Genomic DNA, 25502 nt, shown 5'->3' on the forward strand with positions numbered 1-25502 from the left:
TTGTCTTCCATTGAAATCTTACTTCAGTGATGTCCAAGCCATTCCAGTTGGACATTAAATCATTTCTCTAATTTCCATTATGGTGTATGAGAGACAATTAAAGTCTACAGTGCACAAGCAATTTGTATTTACTTTTTAAAATATTCTTTTACACCGTAAGACTGGGGAATGATAGAGTTATGCTCCATCATTTAAAGCCAGCAGCCATACCACCCTGCAACTCACAACTGGCAACCCACTGACGCTCAAGCAGGTGTGAGCCTGGTCAGTACCTGGATGGGAGACCTCCTGGGAAAAACTAAGGTTGCTGCTGGAAGAGGTGTTAGTGGGGCCAGCAGGGCCACCACCCTGTGGTCCATGTGGGTCCTAATGCCCCAGTATAGTGATGGGGACACTATACTGTAAAACAGGCGCTGTCCTTCGGATGAGATGTAAAACCGAGGTCCTGACTCTCTGTGGTCATTAAAAATCCCAGGGCGTTTCTCGAAAGAGTACGGGTGTAACCCCGGCATCCTGGCCAAATTTCCAATTGGCCCTTACCAATCATGGCCTCCTAATAATCCCCATCTATGAATTGGCTACATCACTCTGCTCTCCTCCCCACTGATAGCTGATGTGTGGTGAGTGTTCTGGCGCACTATGGCTGCCGTCGCATCATCCAGGTGGATGCTGCACATTGATGGTGGTGAAGGGATCCCCATTACCTGTAAAAGCGCTTTGAGTGGAGTGTCCAGAAAAGTGCTATATAAGTGTAAGGAATTATTATTATTATTATTATTATTATTATTATTATTATTATTATTATTATTATTATTATTATTATTATTATGCTACAGCGTCTGATAAGATGCTGGTCACACTGTTGAAGGGTACCTCAACTACTCTTACCAGCCACTCCTAAAAATGTCTGCTAGGATGTCAAAAACACCAAGAGCATTTATACAGCAGCCAGATGAAGACAGCATGAAGAGAAACTACAACATTCCAGCCTCTTTAATGGTTGCAGCTGTCGGTCTTAAAAGAAACACTCTGGACAAAAGAATTTAAAAAAATCTTCCTCTTTGCTAATATTTGCTTTTATTAACAGGCACAGCAAGGTATTGTTCACTGTGGACAAAAGCATTGTTAGTATAGATTATACTAGACTTTACTAGATATTTTTGCAGATTTTGATATGATTGATATTTATGTTTTACTTAAGGTCTGTCCTATAATTAATCTTTCTTTAAACTCTTTGATTAATTTGGTGCATTTACAAAGTCACACTTCAAAATGTCTTGCATGTCTTACATTAGTAGCACGTACCGCATGTAAGATCTGGTAAAATAAATACATTATTGTTTGAAATTAATGTGAATATTCTTATAAGATAAACAGGTCTCAATACACGGTTGTAAGGAGAAATGCGTGTTAATTCTGTGTATTCATACATTATTTGTAACAAGTGGAGAAAGATGGGGATCGTGTTTTCTGTTCACTGAGGAGTCTCATGTCCTGAAAGATTTCAATGTCAATAACAGAACCACAATATTTAAAGCATCTGATATAGATTGTGTCTAGAAATATATAAAGAAAAAAGCACTACAGGCATCCTGAGTGGCTCAACCAGTAAAGGTGCTGAGTACCAGACTTAACCAAGCTAATAATTAGGCTTGTGTTACGTCGTCTGCAACCAAAGAATACCCAAACAGTAACAAACAATTGATTTATTATTACTTAGGAATACAGAAAAAATACAACACATGGTCTCAGCATCTGATATAAGAAGTTGTGGCTATTACTGCCCTTTTTACAGTCCCAAATAATAATGATAGAATATACAGTATGTTATCACAATAATATTTCCAATCAGCATCTTACAACAAAATCTTTTATATTATATATATTCCAGACACTCATCTTTGTTTTGCAGCAGTAAAGACTTGGACTATCTATAAATGTGAATTCCCTCTTTATCTACAACATGTACGCAACATGTATGCCCAGTGTTACAGTAAATGAAGGCTTGTGCTTTGAAGCCCCATCACAAGTACTGGCTTGACCGGTCAGTTCTTCTCAGACTGAAAACCACAGGAGACTGTCAGTCTAACTAAGGCTTTCTAGTCATGCATTCCTGCATATTCTCAAACGTGGTCGTGCTATTTTCCTGAAAAGTACCAGCTCTGTTCTTTTTGCGGCTGGAGAAATAAAGGCAAATCAAAGGACAGGATGATAGCAGCTCTGCTTCGAGAACAGAACATGGCCGCGAGAGAGAGTGGAGGTGGCACAAGTGTACCACAGAGGAGCCACTGTCTTCCTTTTTCCACTATAAAGGTGGTTAGGAAGAAAAGTAGATGTGACAGGAGGTGTGTGAGCACGGCTTGCAGGAATCAGCAGTTCAGACAGCCTGGCCACTTTTGTTTTTGAAGTCCGATCTTAATGATACCTCATGCTTGGTTCCCGAATACATACTGTATTAGCGCTCAGAGGAGTGAGTCACCAAGGAGACAGCCTATGTCCTGTCCTGAAGTGTTGCAAATGTTAAAAAAAGATAGAAATAAAATCTGAGGTGTAACTAAAGAACTTAAAGTGGTTGCTATCAAAGAGAAGCCATATATTCATCATGTTTCCATCAAGCAAAGGGTTAATAAGAATACAACCTTCTCCTTCCATCTCCTGTCATTTCCCCTTCCTGCCAAAGGCAACTCTTGATTCAGGCTAATATGCCTTCAATTAGGGCGCTGCAGCACACTCTGAGACGGACAGGAGACATAACCATTTCAAGCACCTTTCCAGGCATCGCGTCACAAATTGACATTTCCAGGTGAAAACTGAGTTCCCTGGGATTCAGAATACAGAAACTAACAAGATGAAATTAGATCTGGTAACGATAGCGGTAATGCTCTGAGCTGGACTAAGGTAAAACGGTTTTGACTACCTTTCTTGAGGTTTTGCTTTTCCACTGCAGAATGGTCCCAATATGAAGAACCATTACATCCAATTTAAATAAGAAATGTATTCATTTTATATTAAATAAAAATAATATATATGTAAATATGTCTTTTTATTTATTTTATGTTACTTAGTAGCTCAGGCGTTACAATATCTGTGAAATATGAGCCTCTAGAACTTACTTAAAGCCCACCGGTCAACAAGGAATAAAACAACTACTGTACTTCCCTCCAGTGTGACAGCCCAACAGCGTTTCCAGGGAAACGGACCCTTCCCCCGAGAAGAGATGATGCCATGGGTGTAGCTGGAGTGAGGGAACCACAGCCGACCTGCGCTCAGCTCCCAGAGTGCACAGCTCTGCCCACAATGCAGCCAGCAAGCAGGCCAGCGAGAGGACCACGCTGTAGGGACGCAGGAAGTCACAACGCAGTTCGGGGTAGTTCTGAAGTAAAGTTATTAAAAAGCATGGAAAACCTTGGTGGGCAGACTCTGATCTGGCCCCTAGGCAGGAGCAGGAAAAGGAGAGAGGTCCTCAGTGTGCATTTCATTCTCTGCTTTACAGCCCTCTTTGAGGGTAGCTGTCATTGCAGGGCTTTAAATTAAAAAATATGTATAACCTCCATTTGCCTCAGACAGACACGAACACATAAACACTCACACCGTGGCCAATTTTCCCAGAAGACATTGTAAATATCAATCATATCTTATTTGATTTTTGTTGTCATAGGCATCATTGATCATCCGAGAAAGGCTGACGATTTGCCTGCAATCAGACCACTGAATGCACCTTTATCAAAGACAGGCTAGAAGATTGGAATGGTAGCAGGGAGAGGCATTAGAGGGTGAGCTGCAAGTGAACAACTAGAGGTTAATTCCGAAAGAGGGTTGGTTGGTTGTGGGACCTTTCTCAGACATGAGAATCGAACTTCGATAATTGTCAAGTGGCCCTCATCGTTAACGTCCATAAAGCTAAAAGGCTTCCTCTTGCATCACAAATTACAGGACTACTGGACTAAAATTAAGAAACAATTACAAAAACATTACCAAATAAAGTAGGAAGAATGTTAAATGAAGAGAGTAGGACAATGCAAAATGTCTGGGGGTTTTGCACAGTAGTATTTTGAGAAAGAGAACTTGAGGTATAAAAGTAACTGAAAGATAGATAGATAGATAGATAGATAGATAGATACTTTATTGATCCCATGAGGGAAATTGCAGTGCAACAGCAGCTTAACACACACAACACAGCCACAGTGTAACGAATTATATACTAATAGTACAATACATACAATACAATACAAGAGTTACTCACAGTCCGGACACACAAGAGGAAACTAGAACAGAACAGTACACAGAAAATCGTATCACACGTATGAATATAAATATAGATGTAACCATAGATATAAATATAAATATAAATGTATTGCACAGGTCCCTGGCATATATTGCACAAAAGTGGTTGTAAACGGGAAAAAGAAAAAGAAAAAGAAAGAGAACAGATGTAGCAGTATATGTGTATATGCGTTTAGTCCAGAAACAGGTCACTGTCGCTGTTGCCTCTGCCAAGACGCAAGGTGGATGCGTTGTACAGTCTTATGGCAGACGCCAAGAATGACCTCCTGTAGCGCTCCCTGTCGCACCGTGGATGAATCAGTCTATTGCTGAACGTGCTCTTCATTCCTGCAAGCCTGTCATAGAGGGGATGGGAGAAGTTGTCCATGATGGCCTCCAGTTTGGACATCATTCTCCTCTCAGCCACTACCTCCAAGGGGTCCAGGTCAGACCCAATGACAGAGCTCGCTCTCCTGATGAGCTTGTTCAGCCTTTTGGAATCTACTGCTCTAATCCCAGAGCCCCAGCACACCACTGCGTAGAAAATGGCACTCGCTACCACCGACTGATAAAACATGTGTAGCATCTTACTACACACATTGAAGGACCTGAGCCTCCTCAAGAAGTAAAGTCGGCTCTGTCCGTTCTTATAGATGGCCTCGATGTTCTTTGACCATTCCAGTCTATCGTCGATGTGCACCATCTCCACGCCACTCCCATGGATGTAGACAGGAGTAGGTTTGACCTTTTTCCTCCTGAAATCTACCACCAGTTCCTTTGTCTTTGTAACATTCAGTTCCAAGTGGTTCACCCCACACCACTCCACAAAGCTGCTGACCAGTCCTCTGTACTCCTCCTCCTGCTCACCCTTGATACATCCCACAATTGCAGAGTCATCTGAGAACTTTTGCAGGTGGCATGACTTTGAGTTGTACTTAAAGTCCGAAGTATAGAGGGTGAAGAGGAATGGAGAAAGAACTGTCCCTTGAGGTGCCCCTGTGTTATTCACTACCAGTTCAGACACGCAGTTCTGAAGTCTCACAGACTGTGGTCTGCCCGTCAGGTAGTCAGTGATCCACGAGGTCATGGAGGCATCGACTTGCATCTCCTCCAGCTTCCTCCTTAGAAGTAAGGGCTGGATGGTATTGAAGGCACTGGAGAAGTCGAAAAACATGATCCTTACAGTGTTGCCAGCCCTGTCCAGGTGTGAGTAGGCCCTTTGCAGCATGTAGATGATCGCATCCTCCACACCAACACTGGGCTGGTAGGCAAACTGTAGGGTGTCCAGTGATGAGCTGACCATGGGTCTCAGGTGGGATAAGACCAGCCTCTCCAGTGTCTTCATGATGTGAGAAGTCAGTGCAACTGGTCTGTAGTCGTTGAGGACAGAGGGGCGCCCTTTCTTTGGTACCGGGACCAGGCATGATGTCTTCCAGAGCACCGGGACTCTCTCCAAGCGCAGGCTCAGGTTGAACAGTCGCTGGAACACTCCGCTCAGCTGATCAGCACAGGCCCTCAGAACTCTGGGACATATGTTATCTGGTCCTGTGGCCTTACCCCCATGCAGCCTCTTCAGCTCCTTCTTCACCTGGAAGATTGTGGGTTCAGAAGAGGAAGGAAGAGGAATGGCAGCAGGTACTGGGGGGTCTTGCCCTTGAACACAGCTCATCCTGGGGTTTGGGGGAGCTGAGGCATTGAATGAAACTTCCTTGCTACGGGGTGGGGTGCATGACATTTCATCCTTCAAAAAGAGGCTTTTGTCCCAAAGGAACAAAGAAAACAATATCTTTATACTTTTGAACAAAGGGTTAAACGTATAGCACTCTGTATCATGCAGAATTACACCATTCCTTTGACATTTTTTTAATTTAAAGGATCAAAAATAAAGAGCCAGTAAATCTGTATTGTGAGGTGCACTCCACTCTGGGTACTTTGGACCTTTAAAATTGTATGATGTTTACTTTATAAGAAAACTAGGGACTCTCAGGAGTGATAACTAGTACTAAACACAGTGTGGAAGCTAAGGAGGTTTCAAAATACTTTTTTTTGTAAAAAGGCAATTGTGAATTTTGTCAATACAGGTCAGGGATATTGGACAGGGATATTCTACTAATTTTAGTATTTTATTTGAAGCTTTTATCTTAAGCAGCATGCATGTGGACCCATTTATCCAGTAGAGCACTTCACTAGAGCAATCCAGTTGAAAGACTTGGTACAAGGGTACAACAGCACTGCTCCACGTGTTATCTGAACCCACAATCTTCCAGAACCCCAACTACAATACCACACTGCTGCCCAAAACAATCCTGTGGTAAAATAACCAGGGTGAACCTAATGGTGCATCAGATATTTTTTCCTAGCCCTTCCTTTCATGCTGCCCTTAAAAGCTAACTGATCTGACCTTTGGTGATTCAAGGAAAGTGAACTGTAATGTTGAAAGAGTAATTACAATATGTACAGTACTCCACAAAGAACACAGTGTTTTAGAAATGAAATGTTAGCAACAGAGACAATGAATTCAGCCAAACTGCACTCTTACAATATAAGCTGTACTGACGTCTAAAAAAAGATAAATCCTTTTTACTTCGGGTTATTTTTTTCTCCAATCATTAGATTGTCAGGGAATGATCATTCTTTTCCATTAAGGTAATATATTGTGGCATTTTAAAATGATTAGATGTTTTGTACCAGGACTTCAAAATGAGAGCATAATCCATTAACTAGCTGAATGCAACCCAAAGGTATGTGTAGTTTAAAACATTAAAAAAAACATATATTAAGTTTGCACATGTCGACTACTCTCCTGGTTTGGTTTCAGACTGCTTTTGAGGCTCTTATCAAGACCAGGTCAAAGTTTGGGGTGACTCATCAAGTCTCTTACCATTTTTTAGTCATGCACGATAAGCTGAAAATAGGAAGAAAAAAAACAGACATGAATAATACTTTAGCTACATATCAGTTGTTTTTGGTGCCAGTGTAAGAGGAGCATCAGTTCAAAGATAAACCTAAAACAACACATCAGTAAAACACCTCATTTGCATTGTTATCAGTCTTCGCACCTTCATTTTCCAACAACCTGCAGTTTGCAAATATGATGGCTTTTGCCAGACGTTTCCAAACAACAGATAAAGAATGCCCACAGATTTCAGACCCTACTTATCTCTCTCAGGCAACAGGGGAAATACTGTCCATCTGTTTTCCCTTTTTTCCTTCTTTTTAGTCCTCATGGACTGTAAACAAACCAATATCTGAACTTCGCTAGTGTATTTAATGGTGCCTCACACTAGCAGTCGAATATATCCGTTGCTGTTTGAGATATGGCGCTGTGGATCTGAACATCCTCTGTGTTCTATTACATTGCCATTATATTTTAAATTGGCAAGGCATGGCTCTTGCAAGGAGAATGCTGTTTTAGGAAACCGCAAAGGAGGCGAGGGTATCAGTGATGCCAATCTGGATATGTATCTGCAGAGCTGAACTGATGCAGGTTCAGTAATCAGCAGAAAATCCACATACACTTCAGCTCAAAGCAACTTTCCTTTTCATCCTTTATTTAGACAAATATGTCAAGTGAGAACAAATTCTCATTTAAAAAGATGACCTGGAGCGTATCCACTTAAACTACAAGGCAGATTTTAACTAGTACGCATTTGATGTAAATTCCTTGCTAAAAAAAAGGTACAAACAAAAGCACCGTTCCCAGGAACTGAAACTACGATCCCTCCAGCTTTAACCATGACTACTCTTCCAACTAACTACCTCCATTCCACCCAGATTTAAAGAGGAACTGCAATGCTATTTTTACATTTCGGAGCTATAATGAATCAGCAATGATGAATGCATTTCAAACTACCAAGTACACGGTAACCTCCAATTTACATTACAAAAGAGAAAGTTCCAATGTATGTCTGGTGCCATCATTGTCAATTCTGAACAAAATTCCCATTAACTCGAATGCGGTCCTATTACATTGTAAACATGCTTGAGACCAAGCAAATTTTGCTGCTATATTAATAGTAAATGTTTTCATGAAACCAACACATACAAAGCGACATGTTTTTTAGATACTTTTGACCATTGCAAAAAAAGAGCAACCTGCCAACCAATTAACACTCATAATAATTAACATTGCTTGTAGACCATGTTTCTCATTCGCTTACAGTGAATAGTGAGCAGGAAAGGTCGCATTAATGTCACAATTCTCCCAAACTCTCGCTCTTGCCCATGGTGAGACCTGCGGCTTTTCGTTGGCCTGCAACAACATGCCAACCATGCAGTACTTTCACAAAATTCACATTTTACACCCATACCGTCAACTGATTTATTTTTTTACCGAGATTTAACAACCGGTCTGAGAAATTGGAACTGCAGTTCCCCTTAAAGACAGGATAGAGATAACACTCCTGCCTACGGAGCTGTTTGTAGATGATATATTATTGTCTGATTGCTCAGAAATTTGTCTTGCATCAAAGCAACTACACTGTACACACACAAAACATTTACAAAGCATACCAACAGTACAAGTAAACATACACGTAACAAAAAACTTTACATATATATTATTTTCACACCATTCCTACAGGAGCCCACACAGCTACACCAATTAACCCCCCCCCACACACACACACAATTACACTTAAACCCATATAATTACACATTACCCCTTTACATTTGCACATTTCTGTCTGAGGATAGCAAGTTAGCAAGTCAAGAAACATTCTTTGTATTACAAATGTCTCTCAGACACCTTTTGCCTTCAATAAAGAGAGCCACAAGCCTGGAGATAATGATTTATTGATCCTTTCCCTGATGAAGACTAAATTTTTCAATCAGCACCTTTAAAAGAGGGAGAAAGTAAAGGACAGGGGCTACCATTGATTCGGCTATCAATTTCTACATTTCAGAACATCTTGAATTTAATTGTGGCCATGGTCTATGACAGCATGTAGCATTCACATTCAAACATATAAAGCCCTTTTTAATTTTTCCATCTTATACAAAATGAGATTTAAGAGCTAAAAGATCTGGACAGCAGATATATGCTTCTGATCGGTTTCCCATCTAACCTAAATGAGTCCAAAGGCTTTTTTCGCTGATGTGTCTGGAGTTTTCTTTTTAAAGCAGAGTAGAAGAAACCAGTTGGGGAAAAGGATGATGAAAATCACAAGTACAGGCTTGCGGCAACCTTTTGCTTTACATAGGAACATGAAAATAGTTACAGATGACAGGACAGGATTTGACCCTTTGGTTTGGTTCAATTTGGTTCAAAGTTATCTAAGTGGCTCATTTAAAAGTGTTTTCATGCATGTGAAGCTGGTGAGTGTCATGGAGTGCCTGGTATAGCTCAACTACATAACCAGGAAGACATATTTTTGTAAACAGCTGTCCTGGCAGTCCAATACCAAAACTCCACTGTCAACCCACATTTAAAATGAAGACAAGCCAAGCCAGATCTGGTATGATACTGTTTTTTTATGTTCTGAAGATTAACTCAGCCTTTGTTTCTTGATACTGTTTCTGTAGAAGAGGCTTTGTTTCTGCCCAGTGTTTGTGTGACAAAACAAGAGGCCACTTACCACAGTAGCCCCTGGTAGCAGCATTAATGGAGAGCTCAGCCAGAGGCTTAAAAAGTGTGCAAATAGTTTATATCAAAACACAAGCAGACTGAGGAATGTACAATACAGCCTTTCAAAATTATTACTGTAAAAGAAACAAACATGCTTTCAGTATGCAAATAAATCTTTCTCACATCAGAATACATTGAAAATTTCACTCTAGGAAATTTGCTAGGCCTGCACACACTTAGTAAATATGGAATCTGGAAGTGTTATTCTATTTTAATTCACTGTTTGCTTCATATTTTATCTCTGAGTGACTTCAGACCATTTTACATAAAACACATCTACATTTTTTAAATGTCAAAGAAATGTTATGGCTTTATGCCTGCCTCTGGCAGCAATCTACACTGTGGTCCATTTCTTGAAAAGTACTACACATCGCAAGAAAATAATACAGGTTATTATTTACTTGGTTGGTTTCCAATCTATTGCTAAGATATAATCCAGCAATGTTTCCTCAGGCAGTCCACCCCTACATAAATACCTACTCACTAAACTGTTTACTTATACTCTGGTAAGAGATTGTATAACACAACTGTGTATTATACATAATAATATATTATTAGATACAATATATTATTCCTATCTAGAATACCTATTGACTAACCCTTTTAATCACACCATGGCTAGCAGATTGCTTTATGCTCTTGGAGGGCTAATGCCCACAGTGAACGTGTTACAGTCAGGATCACAGACAGGCTGTTGCAATATGTTGGAGATGGAAGTAAACAATGAGCAACCATGCTGCTGAAAAGAGAAGGATTTAAGGAAAATAGTGGAGTGGAGTAAGCAGTCAGTGAGTAAATTGTTTGTGCTGATGGGGAAAATATAGATTTATCCTCTAAACTAAAGCAATGGCTTGGACAGGACTTGTATTCAGTCTTTTTATGGCCATTGTTTCTGTGCCGACTGTGACCTTCATGAGGAAAGAATAAAAGTGAATTTACAGACAATGGATCCTGTTTTCCCACTGTCAGGCAGTGAGCTGCTCTGCTCTCATTCTTGGGGTATTTTCGAGCATCCCACGAAACATGCTTACCTTCCTGGGAATCAGATGAAACTATGTTATTGAACAGAAAAATGTATACAAGTCCCTGCATAGATTCTTGGGGCTCCCCCCAAAAAATTGACAAATATGTCTATTAACCCATCATTTGCATGCTAAAAAGTACTACATGATAAAAAAATATATATTTTTAGCCGTGTCAGGTATGAAGAACATTAAGTGGAATGCTGTGTCCCATAAACCTTTATTAAAAACCTGTAAATGTTGGGCCCTAGACAACTGGGTTTAATTGTTTATTTACAGCTAATCTGTGTTATTAATTTTGAATGGTTTTCTATTTAATTGAACTTTTTATTGTGCCCTGTGAATTGAAAACAAACTGCGATCTGGAATGGCATGTTCCCCTGAATCTAACAGCCCCAGTGTCCCCAGTCAGCAGAGGAAAGGCAGCATGGGTGATCAGTCATGGCTGAAGACTCAGGAGGAGTGGAAAATCACTGGGCTCAGTTTCACTGGGCTCAGGGTGAAGAAAGATAAAAAAACAGCAGGAGTCAAAACAAAACACCTCTCAGTGGACTGATGCCCACAGCCCAGGTACCCCAGGCTGCCTGAGGAAAACACCATTTCTGCTCATTAGCTGCATTGCGTGGAATGAGAATCTGGTCAGACAGTGAGTGCCTCTGTGGGTAGCAACACGGGGAGGTGAAATTCAACAAGACTCCTAAAGAACTACCGGAGGTAAATGCAATTAGAACATAAAAACATCCTCCATTAAACAGGACTCTTTATATAAAAGTTTTAGTTTTCATTTTATTGGCACAAATGAGGATTAACCACCCCTGAGGGAAAGTTAAATTAAAAAATAATACTAATTAAGGAACTGTACAATTAAGTCAGATCATTGTTTTTTTTTCCCCTGTAAAGGTGGGAGATTAACAGGGAAACAGGGAACAGTCTGTGTTAGTGGTTAAGCATGAGGGTGTATTTTTTTTTTTAAATAGCATTGTACTGCCAAACCATGTATGCATGCATCAACGGCCAGGCAGATATTACTAGCTGCGTTCACAGAAAAATCCTTATCTCAGGCATTTTAAACATTCCTCCATGCGTTTCATTAAGCAAGGTTTTGTTCTATGACTGGGGTGAACATACAGTCAACAATACTAGCCCTTAAGTTCTGTGTAAACATTTGCTTTCAGAATAACATAATGGAATGGCTGCATTTTAAGAAAGGAGTTAGATCACACTGTTCAGAGACTGTTAGATCACAATCTGCGCAGAGAGGGATTGTTACTGCTCTGACTAGACCTCGTCTAAGAGAAGTGGTGTCACGGTCCTGGTACCACCAGCCCAGTAAAAAATCCCATTTTAGCTGTTCTTCATTTTAACATGTCTATGACAACCCGGTGCTCTCATAAACTAAATCACAAAAGTTGCTAGTGTATTGGGTTCCCATAACAAAACTTTTAAAAAAGATACAAGAAAATATAGCTTTCCTTAACTTTCAGCTAATTATCTGTGCAAAGAGGAAATACAAAAACTATATTAGAGAAACTCTTCCACTTCGGGATGGTTTGCTCTACAGAGTCTTACAGGAGAAGATTAAATGGTTTTAAAAGCCTTTCAGTTCAACACTTCTTCCCATAGCTTGACAAGAAAGGACTGGCAGACAAAGAGCGCCATCTGGTGGATATTATGGGTTATTAATGGTGATTTTTGTTTAACGGAATAGAAAACTGCTGTCCTAAGTAAAGGTTTGCTATTTGCAGAAAACATACAAAAGGCCAGACAAGACCAATAACTGCTACTGTATATGAAATGCTTAAGCTAAAGGTATGTTGAAGATCTCATGAAATGACTGCATATTTACAGAGGATACCCTCTTTCATTAGTCATTTATAAATTCGGTATTTCTGCATTCAAGAATAGAAAACGGATTAAAAAAAACTGCTTTTATGCCTTTTAGAGATATAAGATACAACACACAGCTTTATATGCTTCACAAAATCTCTGCAATCAAATTAAAGTATTTTCTCACTCTGTGATCATTTTCCACGTTTCAATAACTTCTCTTAGTGTAACATCTGTCATTCATTTGCACTACATGCCTGTTTCATTTATATATCCTATTTCTACAGTGAGCCATACATTTAGCTATAGCAGTAGGGATTTAAATGAATGACTCATACAACTCATTTTTTATTTATATACTCTTACTAATGATTAGGAAAGGAATGCACTTTGAAGAGATTTTAAATAAGGGATACTACGATTGGATCCTGAGCTTTCCCAAACCTCGATTTGCATTGTCTTACTGCTCCAGTAAGATTCTACCACTCTTTATGGTGGAATGTGCACATTGAGGGTTATTATGCAAAAGAAATGCATTCTTGTTTGCTGTTCAAGTGTTCTTAATCCAGATTCCTCAGAGTATTCTGGATCTTTACATGTCATTTGTTCCGAAGGCAGCACAACAGAAACTAATTGCTTTAACCTTTGACCCTTGTGATCCCCTTGCAATACCCGACTGAACAAGGAAGTAGTTTGGGTTTTTTTTAACAAGAGATGAACCCCACCTCTCATAACCACTCAGGACAGGCAGCTCTTCAGGAAGTTCAGGAAGACTGCAAAACAACCCATCACTTTTACCCCAGTTGTCCTATCCATTTCCCATAGTTAGAAATAAGTGACCCCCTTTTCACCGTTGTCTTACATATACCAGCTCCACCTTTGCAACCCCTTGAATAACCATCTACCCAACCAGGCTGTGGGGATTTTTGCAAAAGGTGCCAAGTCTCACACTACAGTAGTGCATTGCTCATTTTATTTCACATCTCAACTGGATGCATTTTTTCACTGAACCAAACCTTGAAAGCACATCCAATATTCTTCCAACTGCATTCCACATTTGACTTGAGATCATGAAGACCACAGATAAGACCAAGGACAGTGAAAAATCAAGTATTGGCCTGTAAGCATACTCAGATCATCAAAACTGTCATTTTCTCATTTTGTAGTAAAAACTAACTTTAATGTCTTAATACCTTCCTTCTAGTCTCACATTTTAACAATAACTAGGTTTAAAGAAGTTTAAGAGATCAAACTGGTACATGTTCCCTTCACGGACTTGAAATGTATTTATTCAATGTTAAGCTGTTAACCTGTGCTTGATGGTAGGAGCCATAAAGCCTGTAAAGTAAGCATGTTAAGGGAATTTATTGAAAGTTTTTGCAAGTGTGACTACTCTGTTATTCTGATCAGTTTTACGAAAGTGGACTTGAAAGCTAAACTCCCATTTTAAGAAACCACATTTTGTACATTGTAAGGAAATTTAGAAATCTGGCAATAAATAAACTGAGAAGTGATAAATTCTATCAGTTACACAGCTGCACCTAACTGCAAATCTTTTTCCTGTGTGATTCAGACTTTTGTATTGCTGAAAATTAATCTTAAGCACTTAAAAAAAAAACTTGTTCTTATAATCCAGAAAAAAAGTTTAAGAAATGTAAGTCTTACAGAAAAATTGATTCCGCCCAACAGCTGTGAATTACTTTTTAAAAGTGAACAGAGGACAATTTTTAGAAACTTGAAAATTGCACAGGCAATCTGACATAATTAACTGCCACAGACAAGGGGAGTTTCTCCTTTTTCTTTTAAAATGGATGAAAATATCTGCATCTGAAACGCTTCCATGTCAGTGAGCAGTATGTATGCACAGAAGAGGTTTTGTGATGATTAAAGAGTTTGCAAAAATGGATCAATTTTAAGCAACAGAAATGAAGAGAGCAACATGGCACTCTACTGTCTTTTCGTTTTAAACAAAGAAAGCTGGTTTGACGATATTGGTTCCCAGAAGAGATTTTAATTTTCCCCACAGATGTGAAATGATGAGTGCATCAGGTTACAGATGGAATCGATTCAAGAAACAGTCATAGCAAGAATCATTAAGTCAACATTTTATTGATTTCCCAAGTTACATGGAAAATCACCTACCTGCTTTACTGCAGGAATGTACACATCAGTCAGACACACCCCACAAACAAAACCTAAAAAATACACAAGCTCACAGACGACCGATTTCTTGTACATAAGGTTATTATGCTGACTGGCGTGCCCTACTTTTCTTAAGTGAGGATACTCCCCAGAACTCTTGACATTTTCTACCTGAGGAGTTGCAAGTGATTAAGTTACATTAACATTCTTTTACAAAATAAAACATTGCAATGAAACAAAATTATTCTTCAACATAAGAATGACATTTGCGCCATGTCTTCTGAAACAAACGTTTGCCTGAATCTTTTCACAGAGGCTTGCGAGCAAGATACAGAAGGCAGATTTTAAAAACTCCAGGAAGGAAGGGAAAACGGTGAACCAGAGGAATTCGCCATTGGAAAGTTTCGTCCAACGGAAGCTAACATAGTCAATGGATTTCAAGAAAAAAAAGACTAGAATGTACCTGAATATAAACAGCATCCTGACAAAAGGCCCCAGAACAAATAATGTTCAATCCTTTTGAAATACAAGAAAATGAGTGGCAACGTCCTCTCGCATCACACAAACTCTACAAACGAAAGCTACAGCAGGAAATCTGCCGTTCCTGCAGTCACAGTCCTCCTTAATCAATCCAGTTCAAAACAAGGCCTAAAGCCTAAATACTGAGACTATGACAAGAACCAAAGTCCATTAAGGTGAAAGACAACATAGGCCTTTAGTATAACCTGTAATGTGGATATGTCATTTGTGCAAATTGCCTTTTGACAATAGATAGAAGCACAATGCAATACAAAAAGATCCCTTAGAAAGGTGCCTTTACCCAGTAGATGGAGGGGAACACCTTAAATGGTGATTTTCAGAGCCTGCTAAAGCAACTGATATAATCTTTCTTTTTTTCCCATTTGGTACAGCTCATATGCCAAAATCAAGACAGCTTTCTGAGGAAAAGAATGAGTTGTCAGTACCTGGGGCCACTAAAGACTAACCCACTGAAACATGCACTCGAAACAGCTGTGTGTAAGCATTACAAGCACCTTTTGTCTCATTGATGAAAAATCTCTCAGGCATCACAAATAATGTTACAATCATAGCACGAACGCCATTAAGGGTATTTTGTGAGTCACTCAATTACATTCTGCAACAGTAAGGAGCCATTTTCACATCACAGACAAAAAGGGGAGAAAGAAGCAACAGGCTTCGTGAACCCCATCTTAAGCCAAGTAAGGCTGCACAAAGGCCATTATCATTAAAGAGCAAAGCCAAATCCAACGCATTAGGATGGCTTGTCTCGTTAAGTATTAACATTTCAACCAAGCGCCCCAAAGACTTCAGTGGCAACAGAAAACTGGCAACTGGCAACTATTACTCTACAAAGCATTAGAATTTGGCTTGGAAAGAAGCTTAACTGAAGAATGGAAATTTGTGTAAAGTGGAAGTTATGCACTGAAATACATATGACATTCTTGTACCTTACTTGAGAAATCTGTAGTGTTTAAAAGAAAAATTAAATGTGCATACTTTTGGGAATCTACCTCCCCCACAAAAAAATGTAAATTCAAAAGCTCAAGGAAAGCATTTAACTATCAGCAACCGGAACAGCTTTCTGGCCGGAGGGCATGTAGATCTTTCAGTAGGAATCAGGGCAGTTAAGGTCCTGTTAGAAGCATGTAAAAAATTTGCATGTGCTAAAAACAAGGTTAAAGGGGAGGGGGGAAAAGGTGACAAGAATGCTTAAGGTGCAATAGCCGCAATTACATAGCTTGTCAACTTCACCTGAAAAGCTGACTCCAAACAGATCACAATGCCTAGGCAAGGAAAATCCAGGTCAAAAACAAAGAATAGCAGCAGGGATTCCAGGCAGCAAAGCTTCGCTCTGCAAGAAGATGACAAGCTGAAGGGAAACTTTCATGTTGCAGGTTTGTGCATTCTGCGATATTCAACCATGTACTAAAGGTAGGCCATGATGCAGAGCTCTCTTCCACATGTAATAGGTCGAGCGAGGGGTGAGTGGGAAATAAGACCGAAATTCCTTGAAAGTGGGAAAGGACTTTTCTTCAAAGCGTTTCTGCAGGAATAGCTTTGCCTTGGCCTTGAAGTTTGCCAGTGCAACAACATCCATGACGAAGACCTGCTCCTCCACGTTTTTCTCAGGAACTGTGTAGCCAGAGAGTTTGCCGTTATAGGGGCTGAAGGATGTACTATTCATACTCCCATCATTCTTCTCGCAGGCAGGAACATCTTCAGTTGCCATCATGTAAGGTGTCTGACAAACTGGGGACTTAGACAAATCCGTTTCCCATTTCATCTCGTCACCGACTTTCTTGTCGGCAAACCCCTTCTTCCAAAACCAATACAAACATGCAGAGACAGAAGGGTACTTGAGTCTGAATTTGGGAAAGGACATTTTACACTTCTGGACCCGTGTCTTTGCCTCTCTTCTGAGCTTCATTCGTCTGAAGGAGGAAAAACGGAAGCTCTTGTGATTACGCTTATAACAACTCCCGTTGGAAACGGACAAATGAGCCTGAGCGATCACAGGAGAGGAGTGTCCATTAGGATGGCGAATTTTTACTTCACCGCTCCCGAACGCATCCTTGAAATTGGAGTTGGCCACCAAAGCTTCTCTTCTCCAGTTATAGTACGTCGACCTCGAAATGCCAGGAAAACGTCTTTTGAAATTCCTATATGGAAGCAAGGTGTTCATTGCGATGCAGTTCTGCAAACACTTTTTTGCTTCTTGCATGAAAGCAAAATTCTGAGCGCGGTCTCCCGCCAGCTTCTCGCCATTGACGGCAAACAAATGAGTCACGTTGTCGTAGCATCGCGGGCGATTTGTTTCAGAAGGGGACACGTCTTCTCCCGTGTCTGCTGCATCGTTCTTGGGGGTCGCCATGAAGTTGCCCCCACCAGACTGAAGCTCGTGCTTCCAGGCATAGTATGTGGATCGGGAGATTTCCGGGAAGAACTCCTTGAATTGATGAAGTGGCAGCAGCTTACCTTCCGAAAAGCAGGCCTGTAGAAAGTGTTTGGCCTCGTACCTTGCAGCAGCTTTCTTCCGATGTTCCTGCGTCTGCCTCTTCCACCGGTAGAAGGTACTCTTTGTGATGTTGTACCTGTCTTTGAGGCTGGAGTACGAGAGTTGCGGGTCCCGGTTCAAAAGCTCCAGTGTCTTTAGGGGGATGGCGTGGTGCTCCTCAGCTGGACTTCCCATCTGAAGGTCACTTGCTTGGACAACGGCCACAAAATGGTGAGGCTTGAACACCGAATCGGGCTCTAACTCGCCTGACCACATGATATGGAGCGTCATCATCTCAGACCCGCCAGGCCAGGTCCTGGGGCGAATAAGGCGATTGAAGTATGGCCGGATCTTCAGGTTGTACATGGGGTAAATGGAGTAGATGTTACACTGCAGAACAGAGGCCAGGGCGTAAACGTGCCACATGTTTGCGAAGGAGCCAGGGAAGCAGGATGCTTTTACGTCCGTGTCGAAGATGGCTTCTAAAACAGCCCTAGGCAGATTCAACTTCTTGGCCGATTCCTCTGTACAAAGGGAAAACCTTGCCGCCTGCAGCATCACTTTGGAGTCTATCATCCCACTGAGGTAGTATTGCTTGCGCAGCAGCATCTCCACTACCGTGCGGACCTGAAGCTCCAAACTGAGGCTGGTGTTCCCAACGAGGAGGGTGCTGGCGGCATCAAACAAGAGGTTGCCGTCCCCCTTGCAGGCCAGCGGGAGCATGCCACCGGGGGCGTCGTCTGGGTAAAGGCAGCGGGCTGTCGCGTCGATCTCCACTCCGGGAGGAAACTCCCCGCATGTGGAAGCTGGCAGCAGGAACCCAGCCATGGTCTTTTCCACAGCCAGTGCAACGCTGACCAGCCGGTGAAGCCCGGCACACTCTGTGGCATCCTGCAGCTCTCTCAAGACAGACTGCACAACCTCTTGTCTCTGAATCATGCCTGTAAAAGACAACACACATTACCTTATAAGCACACAGTATGCAGACTAAGGCCCTATACATCAAAGTAATTCATTTTAAAAAAAAAACGGAAGGCAAGCACCACATGCAGCATATCACTGAGATGCAATACTTGATATTTTGTTAGTGTGAGACTAACTGTTAGAAAATCTTAAGACTTGTCTTGACTTAATCTTAGAAATGTAATCTAGTTAAATGTTCTGTAAACTGTACATACTGTCACTTTAAGTCGTCAAGGTGCTGTGGTGACATAAAAATGATACTTGTCTGGATGCTGCATGGATACATCAGGACCTCAGCTTGGAATGGTTTACATTTGGTAACAGACCCATTTCAATGGCTGTTCAATACAAAATGTAGACTTATTTTCCTTATTGTTCCAGAAGTGAATTTTGCTTTGCAGGCAGGTAACAGACATATTTAACACAACATCAACCCATTAACAAAATAAACACCCATACAAGTTAGAAGTTTTAAATAATCCTCACAATCCAAAATAGATAAATACTGAAGGTCAATCTGTGAGTTAGATACATACATGAAAATAAAATCAGTTTCTTGTTTCAATTGAGAAGGTCCGCAATGGGAATAAAAGAATCTACTTATACTGGACTTAAATCAGTGGTCTAAATCAATGTCCTGATTTAAGGAGTTCAAATTTACTGTGGTCATGACAGTGATATTATTGGCCTTCCGCAATACTTGAGAAGTTTGCTGGCCACCTTCACTGTCTGGCCCAGTCTTAATACACAAAAAACAGAGCAGAGTGGGCTGTCAGCCATTCAGATTTAGAAAACTGTACTTTAAAATGCAACAAGCAACCAAATATGGTTGTGAGGGTTATTTAAATGAAAAAACACAAGCTTTTAATTTTACAGGTGAGACCATAGGACATTTAAACACACCAATTAGCTGAATATTATACCTATGCAAATAAGACCCCAGATTTCAAAATTGGGTTTCTTACAGTAGAATGTCCAGAATAGCATATTCTTTTAATGATTATATTTCCAGAATTAATGTTCAAAAATGAACTGAATAATATTATCCAAATTTGATAAATATGGGGGAAAGTTTTGCCAAGAAGCCACTTAAGACAAGGCCTATGGTTAAGGTACAAAATCTTATACAGGCCTACCACAAGGCCTCTGTTTTTCAACCAGTATAGTATAAAATAACTTCCTATAAAGTATACAAAAGATAACTGAACCAGACAATGCTTTGGACATTTAAAGGCATTTTTTGGCTTTATTGTTGTAAGTTTAAAGTCCAGTGGTAAAACAAAATAAATTTTTTAGAATATTTTCTATTTTATATGTTTTAAGATATCAAAACTTTTGTTTAAAAATCAAAACCGGCTAGAACAGTACTAAAATTGGGCATTTCATAAAACGCTGATGAAGCTACCAAGCCTCATAATACTTTTTTTCTTCAACCCTTAAGATCGGCTTGCATTGATTTTCAGAACAGATCAAGCATAAATACACAACATTTAAAAATACTCTCAGTCAAGAAGAAGCTTCAGTGGCGGTGATGTGAGACGTTAATGTTTCTTAGCGTTTAATTACGCGTCAGGGTTTGTATACAAACCAAAGCTATGCGATAATGATTACGTGTTCCGCACGGTATTTACTCAGCAATATATTATTCCAATTTCCTTGTCCCCATTCCTTTAAAAAAAATCTGTCCGTGAACGTTTTAATTCACGGGTCTCACACAAACGATGTTGGTTAACCAAATGAATACCGACAATTGTGCGAGTAAATACATTTCATTCAACTTCAAAGTATTGTGCATAGGCGACGCTGCGCAATGCGATTATAATCCATTGAAATAGTTTTGATTCACGTTTTTACGCGATAATTGGTGTAGGTGAACTTAGATGTAGTCTAAGTTAGCATCTTGAACCAGGTTTCTCGAAACTCCACGCGGCGGCAGGTAAAATTGAAATAAATATAGACATAGGAAAAGTTTTTAAAAATTACAACCTTACCTGAGTTATTCTTTTAAGTTTCCTTTATAAAGATTCTAAACTACCATTAGACATTCAGGGCAAGATTTGGCTAAATAATTGCTTTCTACAGGTACTGATCTCGAAGAAAATCCATACTGCTAGTTTGGAAGCTGCCCCACTAGAGTCACACATTGAAATTGAAAGGCTCAAACCGGACAATTTGGGGATTTGAAGTGATGTCAATAGTACCTCCCTCCAGGAAATTGTCAATCACACCAGATTGTTTTTGTCCCCTGTTTAAAACAACCTATATCGGAGCCAGGGTCAATTTCAATGTGAAGTGTTAGAAATACCTGTTGTGTAGTGACTGTTTGTATACAGTTTAGTCTCTGTTTTCTTGACGAAGTTTTATTGGGGATTTCTTAGTCCTCTCTGAATCTGCGGTTTATTTATTTTTTTCTTTGAAGGTTCCTGTTTTTTGAAGGTGAAGTAAGGATCCATGTAAACCTCGTGGAAGACGACAAGAATTTAGCGCCTCACTACAAAATTATGTAATTTAATATTTAATCTTGGTGTTTGAATTATGAATTAGATGTGTCTCGAAGAAGTGAAGCGAAGCGTGCTATTTCTATCACAACTGCTAGGAGGCAAAAACAATTAAACTCCCTTTAATTAATACAGACTGATTAGTCATTTTTGTGTTGGTGTTTCGGTAAATTAACTTCTTACAAATTTGACGCATCGAGCTGTTTTTACTGTTGGCTCTAAATCATACTATACTGCCAGTTTTCCTCAATAAATGCATAACACGCTCAACAACCGTAATTGCCCGTACTCATCCCTGGCTCTCACACTTGTTCTGAATGACCCTTTCTGCTAAAAAGAGGCCCTTCACTTCTGTGTACGCGAGCTCTACAAAACAACAATGGAAGTTTCCTATACAGAATGAGGTGGAGTCTGAAATGGAGAGATAAGACTCTAGTCATTATGTACCCTCTCTTAACACTTCAAGAAAAATGGTCCAAAATGGAGTGTTTTTTGACTAGGACAAGACTAGGGGGTCATGCACTCTGTATGGTTCACATGATAAACACACTGACTCACACTGATCATTCTAAACAGATGCTGCGTGGTTTGGGCTATTCCTGGTTAAGCCTCCGTCTCGTGTATATATATATATTTGAAAATCAGTTCCAAATTACAAATGTATTTCTGAGGGAAAAAAAATGTTCCCTACATTACAACATTAATAGAATTTGCATCTATGTATAGTGGGGTTGTTGGTGCTTCAAAGAGTGTATTGCTATGCCCTTTTTCACAATTATTTACTGAAGCAGGGGACTTTATCACCATCTCATCGATTTTAAGATCAGAATATTACTCTTCAATCACAGTAAAATCAGTAGAGAAAATTGTAGCAAAAGGATCAGGCAATCCTTTATTCCTGAATCCTGGATAGGACGCTTCTCCAGCTGGAGTACAGACTGCATTTCAATGACCGAGGAAGTTATTAGCACTGACAAAAGTATGGAAATGGGAGGTGTGGGGTTGTTATTATTTATTCTCAGCCATTGGCTTTAGTTTGAGAGGTTGGTGTTAGGGGAGTTGTAGTACAGGGCAGCCGATCTTGTTTTTTTTTTTGCAGGGTATTATTTTTAACACCTGTCTCTGCCTTTTGCATAAATAGAGTTCTGAATCAAAGCCATTCCTCTGGGCTTGTTGACACATACACAGCGCTTATCCTTCTGCCCCCAACCCCCCAGAAATTTTTTGGGTTCCGTCTCAGGACAAACAGAACGCCACCCCCTTCGACTCCTCTGCTAGAGTGGTCTCTTTGCTTTGGTCTCAACTGTGGTTTTGTTCACAGCTGGACACTAAGACAACTTGGTGCCAAGATGTCCTCCGCTGTGTGACCACATGTTAAACACTGAAAGAGGGATAATGGGCTTTCATATGGATGCCAGCATTCAATCTTCACAGTAGTGTTACAATTTATGTTTGGAACCGCACATTTTTTTTCCTTTTCTTTGGTCTGTAGTCTCAGATTCTGACATCTTTTGGCAAGGTTATAAATAAAATCGGAAGATGTGGGATTTGCAGAGCACTGTCAACTGAATTTCTAAGGAAAACGCATAAAAAATGATCTCCTCTTTAGTTTTTGTATTTGTGTGTATGCGTTGATTGGGTAACGCTTTCAAGGATTAGGCTGGGAAAGGGAAGTGGTTTGCTTGTGCAGATAAATCCATTAATCAAATAAATAATCCTGTTATTAATTTAATCCTGGCTGTTACATGGTATAAAGATGCATAGCATAGAAGACAGAAAACCGTTAGAAATACTAGAATCACTTAAGATAACCCACTTTCAGGAATCAATTGCTTCAGAAACTATATGAAACTATATTCGGACAAAAATGTGCAGAAACTATATACTAGTTATAATTTTTTTTAAAGACAGAATGTTAGGAGTATGCTGCAGACCTCTATATATTCAGGTGTGGTGTATTTTAATTTTTCTTTATATGGATTGTGAAAAAGCTGGAGCTGAAACCGACATTGAGAAGTTGTAACAGCTAGAAATTGCTTCCTTACTCAGTTTGTCAAAGTACCTACTTGAGTGGATGCCTGTATCAATCTTGTCTTTTCAAGCAGTTTAAGATAGTATAAGGAAAACAGAAGCAACGACATAGTTAGACCACTCTGATCATAACATGTGTAATGTGATATACATTTTGAGACTGGAAGAGTAGACTCCAAAGAAAACTTTTATAGTTTCAGCACAGCAGACCGTGAAAGAAAGAAAATGAAACTTAAGAGAAGTAGTCCGGCACAAGACAGATATGGATTCTGTAGAGACTGGATAACAATAGTTGAAAGACTGAAGCACAGGACACCGTCATCCCAACAGTAAGTAAGTCAAGGGCTAGGAAACAGAGGGCCAGCTTTAATAAATCAATTCTGAAAAATATAAGAAGAAAACACTTTAGAAAATTATTTTAAAAGAACAAGATCTAGTTAAAGGAAAGGAGAACAGAGACTTGTACCACAAGTAAAGACAGAATGGCTGCCATCCATCACTCAGCTGTGTGCTGTATTTCACTAGTGAATGAAATTGGTCCCTTCTTATATCTGAAGCACTTTGGGATCCTTTGGGATGAAAAGTACTTCACACTTGCAAACACAAATGCAAGTGATTGATTAAAATTAATTTGATACCGAATGAAATTGATGGACCAAATGGCTTCCTTTCCCCTGTGATGTTTCTTATATCTGGATTAATAGTCCAGCTGTTTTACAGAACAGACTCATTAAGCACCAGCTCCTAGACTTTCATAAACTGTTAGATAAAAACCAACAGAAGACAAAGTTCTTTACCAGCTTTTTGGGACATTAAGCAAATTTAACACAAAGAAGGCCATGATTCAGTACAACACAATAAGGTGATGTCACATAAATGAATCCAAAGCCATAAGGAGTGTTTTAAAGAATATTGTGTGTAAAAAACTTGTATTTTCTTGTTTCTTAGGTGTGGCTACCAGTCCAATGGCATCTCTGAAATTGTCTGTTGTGCCTGACAGTCGGTTTCAGAAGATCTTAGGTGAAGATTCGGAATCTCAGGTGAAGCAGTGTAGCACAGATTAGCCAGTGTGTCCTCTACTGCTAGATGATTATTGTGTAAACACATGTGGCACTCCTCTTGCAATTAAGGTGATTCAAAGGACAGTGGAACAGCTAGACAGCAGCTCAGTGTACTTGCTCATTTTGTTATTTATGATCTCTCTGTACTTAAAAAAGAAGAAATATGCCCTTTGCAATGAAACTCTACAATACTGAACCCCGTTTTAAAAATAGTTTAATTTACATTGAAAAAAAATGTATTATGAACATATTCATGTCCTTACACTTTACAGTAACATGAACAGAAGAAACGGTCAGACGTTTGGCTTTAAAATGGACGTTCTTTTCCATTTCCCTTCAGTCCTTTGTAGACTTCTGTGCAAACCCAAGCCCTGAAAAGAATCTGTCCCTGGTGCTGTTTCTCTCTAGACAATACTACTTCAACTGGCCTGATATGGCTGACTGCTCAGGACTCCAGAAATCACCTCCCTCCCTCACCTTGGACAATCACTCACCTTCCGTGTGCAGATTAACGGCTGTGTTGCAGAGATTGTGAAAACAGAGGGCAGACCCGAGGTGTTGGAAATGCAAATGGAGTCACATTAGGACCGGCTCCGGCAGTCTGTCACACAGGTGGAGGTTTTTGTTGGGGGGGGTCTTTAAAGCTCTCTGGGGCTGGGGCTGCAGGTTTCTGAGTGGGCCTTTAACAATCCTGCATCTCTTTGTTCTTGATCTTGGCTTTGTGCAATCCAGAATGAGCTGGGCAGGGACCTTAACACCTATCACACTCCTGCAGCAGGGAGCCTCTTTTCTCAGTGCTCTGTGTGAAGTGTCCCCCCCCTTGCCCATCACTCTCAGTATCGTTTCCATGAAGATTAAAATCATATGTTCGGTCCATCAGAAACATTCCAGTTGTTGTTGTTTTTTTTTGGTCCTTTTCCATGTTTTCATTCCCCTCAATGAACCACTGTACAGAACTGTACAGTAGTATGAAATACACTTAGATATACATATTTGTGTCCAACAGAGGGCAGGCTGTTTTGAAGAGTGTGTTTTTTTCCCCCCACTCTGTGG

The 25502-nt window shown here is 40.0% G+C and overlaps 1 protein-coding gene across 1 annotated transcript; it reads right to left on the reverse strand.

Moving 5' to 3' along the window:
* Positions 1-14831: 14831 nt before the first annotated feature.
* On the reverse strand, positions 14832-21216 carry vrtn (vertebrae development associated). The gene is made up of 2 exons (XM_088647995.1): positions 20851-21216; positions 14832-18837 (listed from the first exon to the last, which is right to left on the reverse strand). Exon 2 carries the CDS (start codon positions 18833-18835, stop codon positions 16817-16819), a length of 2019 nt encoding a protein of 672 aa, XP_088504121.1. The 5' UTR covers positions 18836-18837; positions 20851-21216; the 3' UTR covers positions 14832-16816.
* Between the last annotated feature and the right edge of the window lie 4286 nt (positions 21217-25502).

Source organism: Lepisosteus platostomus, chromosome 10, assembly GCF_059453375.1.
Source record: "Lepisosteus platostomus isolate fLepPlt1 chromosome 10, fLepPlt1.hap1, whole genome shotgun sequence".
NCBI classification, from domain to species: domain Eukaryota; kingdom Metazoa; phylum Chordata; class Actinopteri; order Semionotiformes; family Lepisosteidae; genus Lepisosteus; species Lepisosteus platostomus.